The sequence below is a fragment of the Anolis sagrei genome, chromosome 1 (assembly GCF_037176765.1).
Source record: "Anolis sagrei isolate rAnoSag1 chromosome 1, rAnoSag1.mat, whole genome shotgun sequence".
In the NCBI taxonomy this organism is placed as follows: domain Eukaryota; kingdom Metazoa; phylum Chordata; class Lepidosauria; order Squamata; family Dactyloidae; genus Anolis; species Anolis sagrei.
The window spans coordinates 120,184,036-120,190,993 of NC_090021.1; the positions used below are offsets into that span (position 1 = coordinate 120,184,036).

General features: G+C 38.0%; 1 protein-coding gene across 2 annotated transcripts in view; it reads left to right on the forward strand.

Moving 5' to 3' along the window:
• Window positions 1-6,682, forward strand: part of PXDN (peroxidasin) — a 103,244-nt gene extending 96,562 nt beyond the window's left edge. For both annotated transcript variants that reach the window (XM_060752735.2, XM_060752736.2), the window contains one exon: window positions 1,186-6,682. In XM_060752735.2, coding sequence (XP_060608718.2) covers window positions 1,186-1,311 — 126 coding nt within the window. In that variant the 3' untranslated portion in view covers window positions 1,312-6,682. The remainder of the gene's footprint in view (window positions 1-1,185) is intronic.
• Window positions 6,683-6,958: the final 276 nt, after the last annotated feature.

Genomic DNA, 6,958 nt, shown 5'->3' on the forward strand with positions numbered 1-6,958 from the left:
GCTTCTAGCAACCTAGCAGTTTGAAAACATGCAAATATGAGTCATCATTAGGTACCGCTTCTATGGGAAGGTAATGGCGTTCCATGCAGTCATGCTGGTCACATGATCTTGGAGGTGTCTACGGACAATGCCGGCTCTTTGGCTTAGAAATGGAGATGAGCACCACCCCCTAGAGTCGGACATGACTAGACTTAATGTCAGGAGGAAACCTTTACCTATACAATTACACCTTGCTGTTTTGGCCTCGGCAGTTTCACTGGCAAAGAGGCAATCTACTGTTCAATTTATTGGCTTGCTTCTTCACCAAAATAAGTACTTCCAAGGAGTGTAAATTGAGCACATCATTTGGCTTCTTGAGAATGTCAATTCTTATGTTTTGTTTTGTTTTTTTAAAAAAGGGGGAAGCATAATGGCTGTGCCGATATGCTTGCTGGTGTTTCAGTATTGCTAATGAGTTGTATTACCGATATCAAGTGTGTCATTTTTACCATTTGCAGAAGTCCATTTGCATCAAATATCACATTCAATAACTTGAGTCTGCTTGTGCAAGGCACTGCCTAATTCATTACAGCTTGATTTAGCAAGGCGTTGCTTGAGTAGAACAAGAGTAAGGCTTGTAATTTTCTCACTAGCTCAATGTTTACTATAATCAGTGCTTTAAAAAACAAGGAATAGTTGAATTCATAATGGTTTGAGAGGCACGGTTTTAGTGGCATGTTTGTTTTATGTCACTTTCCCATGACTATGAAACTCAGAATAATTCATATAAATTATAGGACAACTTGTGTAGTTTATATAATTCATTCTGGTTGGAGGCTGTGGTCAATTATTATAAATTTGTTTTAATAAGTTTTCAGGATAAACCAAATACTGTATCCAGAATTTCTATAAAGATACAGAATTTTAGCATTATAATCTTTGATTTCATCGACTTATATGCAAGCTAGGAACAATTATTTTCTCTAGGCCCCAGATTACTAAAATAACTGGTTTAATTTTTTTTATTTTGGAAAGGAAATACATCATATTAATATTTAGAATTGTAGTAATAATGTATTTGTGTCTCAGTAGTTCAAGCCATAATTCCTATCGTGAGGACTTCATAATGCAAATATTGAATCTCTTTTGCTAATTTATTTAGTAATGTTTATATGCTAAACCATTACTACAATTTTCCAAACACAGGTCGGCCAGATAACCTGTTATGTGGAATCGTGTCCGCCCAATGATTGTGCTACACCTGTGAAGCTCAAAGGAGTTTGCTGTCCTGTCTGCTTAAAACAAACTATTAGAAAGGCGAATAAACCTTAAATCTGCTTTGCAACTGTCACATACCAAGTCATATGGATATCTGCTGATGGCAAATACAGGTAACAGTAGGCTTAAAACCACAACAGCAAATCAAGACAATGAAGGACAGCATTCAAATGATGGTGTAACAGTATCGGACGATGTGTCATTTTACTTGCCAACCCACTAAAAAGCCAGTGTGAAAGTATTGAAAGGGAATATAAAATACAGGTCAAGATAACTTTGTGTTAAAATTTCTCAGGTTCTGCAAACTGAAAACTGGTACTACTTTTCAAAAAGAAGCCTTTCTCAAGTAGTTTGAGTCTCCCAGTGTCGTTTATATTTCTGCACACACTGGTAGGCAAAAGCCAGGGACCATGCCATTGAAAGAAAAGGGGAGCCACAGCTTTGTTGTTGTTTTATTTAAATATTCTTTCTGGCCCATTATTGATACCTTTCTTGCCAGCTGTCTTGGATATTGATGACAATGGTATTAAACCTTCGTGAGATGAACATCAGACTAAGTAAAGCAGCTAGTGGTGCTATAATGTCAGCCAGTCAGTCAGTTCCTCTTCCTATGGCAGTTCCACATCTAGGGAGAACACACATTTTGCAATAGATTTTTCCCTGGATTAGTGGCAGTATTAATGTCTTAACCTCTACCCTGTCTTTAATTATCCTGTCTTCCTTTCTTAAAGTAGTGCCTAAGAGACGGATGCAAAACATGTGCCTGATTACAAGTGAGCCGCTTACTGAGCCCTGCCACAAACATTTATATATCAAACAATATATTCACACTGCACACACCTATATAGTGAAGTGGCAGGGAAGGACACTGCTGGAATACACACAATTGTATATTTTTAGCGGTAGATTGTGGAGAAGACCTCTATGGACCAATAAGCAAGATAACTTTAGCCTGAATTGCAAGCCTTTTTGTGGTTATTCTGGATCTCTCTTGATTCATTTAAATGTTAACTCTTTACTATGAGAGCATGTTGTTTGCATTAGTCCATCAAAATGTCCTTATCTTCCACCTCAACAGATAGGAATAGCTTCCAACCTCTAGCACCACAGGGACACACTGAAGTGGAAGGAGCGACCTTGCCCAACCTTGGAGTTTAATTTCTAGAGAAAAGAGTACAGAAGCCAGGTCTGCGGGAAACAACTAAATGATCTTTCATGTTCTGTACAGAGGCAGGCAATCTATTGACCACCCTTATGTTGTTGGATGGCTACCATGAGCTCTAGCCAAAATGGCAAATGGTGAAGGATAATGGAAGTTGCCTTCTACTAACTCCAGAGTAGGAAGGTAGAATCCCCCTCCAGCTCTTGGTAGAGCCCAACTTCATTAATTCATGGCACAAATTAAAACCGCTCCTCACAGGTACAGGTTCTTGGTTCATAACTTTATGTGCTGGACAGCAGTTATTCTGGAGTTACTGAATAACCATGATACTGAAAAATCTAGTTTGGCTTAGTGAAACACAATATTAGCATTCTGGCATTCTTGCCCATATCTGAATCTATCATCCTTTTTCTGGATGGTGCTAACAATTAAAATCAAGACATCATGGATGGTGTCTATACTTCCCACATACACAAACCCTCTTCATGCTACGGACAGTAAAAGCAAACTTTTAAAAAATGTTTTCTAGAAGGCAAATATTATTACAAAGATAAATCAAATGATCATTGAAACAATGACATCTATTGGTTTTAAGGGGGGATCTCACAATACTGTGCAACAGCTAACATCATTAACTTGGGATTATTTGCATGATGACCTCCCATAGTGTAATTTAGCAAACACGTTGCTCCTGCCCCTGGAGCATGCCTTAGTAAGCTATTCAGATCTTAATATGGACCCCAGATTATATCCAAGGTTACACCTATTGCACTTGGTTAGTTGGTTGGAAGGCAGATGCCTTGTACCTTTAATTATTACCTGTCCATGGGTACAGCTTTTCCTGGTGTTGTGATCAAAGAATGGAGAAAAGGCAACTGTCTGTTCTACAGTTGTTTAAAAGCCTTATTCCTGCCCCACTTAGTACAATGCCAACTTCTCATACTACAGAGCATTTCCCCATTTATATGCACATACATATAGCACTCTGTAGCACTATCTTGGAAATGTGAAAAACAGTGTTACAGACCGAAATTTTATATAAAAGATGCAGGCTTTAAAATGCTTTAAATGAAACCATTCAGTTGTAGTCCCTTGGCAAGGAGCTAGTGATGACATTCAGTGAGGACGCAGGCATGTAGCCCCCCCCCCCCCCAAATTCTCATGGTGGTTTGCGAAAAGGCCTTACTGGTGCATTATTTAAACTGTTATGTTTATTCTATCATGATCTGATCACCATACTCAATATATCCCATATGCATGGAGGTATTGGGGTAACAATACAAAAGGTTTGCTAGCGTAGACACTCTTTCACTCAGACTCAGCCCCTCCCGAAACAAACTCAGCCCCCCCCCCCCCCGAATCGAAATCCTGGCTATGGGCCTGAGTGAGGTCTACTGATTTACTCATCACTGAATGTCACCACTACTCTAAAACATAGCTGTTGTTGTGTGCCTTCAAGTCATTTCCAGTTTACAATGACCCTAAACTTTTCTAAGATTATGTGGTTTATCCAAGGTCACCCAGTGGGATTTCTTGGCTGAGTAGAGATATGAAACCTGTTCTACGGTTGTAGTCCAAGCACTCAAACCACTACATCACACTGGCTCCATTCATAGCTATGCAAGGCAGTCCACAAGTTATGAACAAGATAGGTTCTGTAGATTTCTTTTGAAGCCTAATTTGTATGTAAGTTGGAACAGGTACATTTTTGAAATGTAAATCCAACCATATATATCTTTGGATAGCACAGGGAAGAGTTAACACCCCAGTGGTGTTTGCTTTGCTGTCTGTGCCCCTGTTCAGAAGATTTCACCTCACTTTCTGTCCCTGTGATCATTGGATTTTGAAAAAAATGGCTTGTTGTGCAAACAAGGATTGATGAGAAAGCTTCAGTGGAGACACCTTTTCCCCATGATAACTCTTCCAGGATTGAATTTCCCTCCGGAGGGATAGATTTCTCTCACTTCCTGTTGTCTCACCTCCATTCTTAACTATGAGTTGTTTTTCAGTCAGGTGTTTGTAACTTGGGGACTGCCTGTATTATGGCATAATTTAGGAAAAAAATACATGAGAGAGAAGCCTTGCCGAATCTGAATTGGCTGCTCCTTCACATTAAAAACTTACTAGTTTTATTTTTAAAGTTGATTTGTTTTGCATAGTACCAGTTTTCTCCCATTGTCATTATATCAGAAATCATGTTAATAATTACCATTATGTGAATCTCTGTTCCTAATCAAGCTTGTTTGAATGCACTGTCAAATATATGTCTGTGTTGCCTTTGTTTACTTTTAAAAAAATCTTCCATATTGCTTCTTTACAGCCAACAGGTATTATTACACTATGTGAAGGAAAACACTCATACCTCATTTGACAGAAATGTTTGGCTTTGTTTGTGGTGCTTCTTACTGAGAACCAGTCTTGGTTTTCATGGAATTTAGCAGTGTGTTTCCATGAAATCCCAGGATATTTTTAATGGTAAAAATATAGCTGAAGTAATTTGAGTTTAAATCATTAGCATTTAGGAATCAAGGTAGAAAGAATGAATGCCGTATGCAAAAAAGAAATTACCCTTTTCAGATTGCATGTTAACATTTTATGACAATGCCAAACATTTTTCATTTTAAAAACTTAAACAAAAAACATGGGGATAGGAACAGTATCTGAAAATGGCACTGGTAAGCAAAATGTGTTGTGGCCACACATGGAATGACAAATCATACTTTAATGAATTGCTTAGGGCTGCAATTGCTAATGAACTCACTTGGATGTAAGATACATAAAACATGGATGAAGAGGCTGAGATCCTCATAAACATACACATTATAAGGCAATTTCATAGATAATATGCCCATGCATTAAGATGTGCATTTTCAAGTATCATAAATTATTTTAGAGATTATCTCTTTTAATAAAACTTTTCTGATTTCCCAATACACATATTAGGTTTTATTGAAAACGCACATTATGCTTTTGTTTTCAAAACTGTTACATTTCCTACATAGAATAATAGAATCATAGAGTTGGAAGAGACTTTGTGAGCCATCTAGTCCAACCACCTGCCAAAAAGCAGGAAAATCTCATTCAAAGCACCCCCAACAGATGGTTATCAAGCCTCTGTTTAAAAGCTTCCAAAGAAGGATCCTCCACCACACACTGGGGCAGAGAGTTCCACTGCTTAACAGCTCTCACAGTCAGGAAGTTCTTCCTAATGTTCAGGTGGAATCTCCTTTCCTGTAACTTGAAACCATTGTTCTTCATCCTACTCTCCAGGGCAGCAGAAAACAAGCTTGCTCCCTCCTCCCTATGACTTTCCCTCATATATTTATACATGGCTATCATGTCTCCTCTCATCCTTCTCTTCTGCAGGATAAACATGCCCAGCTCTTTAAGCTGCTCCTCATAGGGCTCGTTCTCCAGACCCTTGATCATTTTATTGGCCCTCCTCTGGACACTTTCCAGCTTGTCAACATCTCCCTTCAATTGTGGTGCCCAGAATTGGACACAGTATTCCAGGTGTGGTCTGACCAAGGCAGAATAGAGAGGTAGCATGACTTCCCTGGATCTGGACACATCTAGAGAAGCTTTCAAATGAGAAGCAGTTCTATTATTGAAGCATGTTGCTAGCTTTAGGAAACCAGATGAACTGTAATCATACTTTTATTCCCAGTGCTGTTTTGTTGCAAAGAAACTGCTCAGGTATTGTGTAGCTCAGTCCTATTCATGTTTATTCAAGAAGTAAGCCCCATTTTAGTTCAGTGGGGTTTGCTCTCTGGTTAAGTGGATATAGGATTGCAGCTTCAGTCATTTAAAAGTATCTTTTCCACTGATGCATTAACCAAACATACCTCTGGTTTTCCTTGTTGAAATAAAATGGAAGTCCACATTAGTATTTCTTCAGATAGTATGTAAATTGATATAAATGTCAGCATGTGTTGCTACTAAACATCTGGTGGCAAACTGGATTAGGAAATAGGTCTGAGTCTAAAATTTTAAAAGAAATTGTAATTTTTAAAAATATGTTCTGTGGATTAAAACTGCATATAACATTTTTCAGACAGTGGCCAATGGCTGAATGATCATTTTCTTGGTATTTTTTCAGTTGTGGTGTTTCATATTTATTTTCTTCTTTTTTTAAAAAAAAACCAATCTCCTACCAAAAAATGAAATTTTAGTTAATTTTTATTGTACTTAAATAACTCTACCAAAGAATTGTTTGCACTGTTATGAATGCTTTTCATTTACAATAAACAGGTCACATTTTTAGCTGGAGTCATGTAAATTATTTCAAAAATACTATCACAACTAGTAGTGGGGTGTGTGCATGTGTGTGTCTTCAAGTCACCTTCAAGTGAGGATCCCATGAATGCCCATTGGGTTTCTTAGAGAAGGAATCCTCAAAATTGGTTTTGCCATTTCCTTCCTCTGAAAGATAGCCTACAGCACCTGGGATTCTTTGGTGGTCTCTCATTCAAGTTTTGACTTGTGTTTAGCTTCCAAGAACAATTGGGATCTGATTTAGGGTATTAGAGATTTTCACAT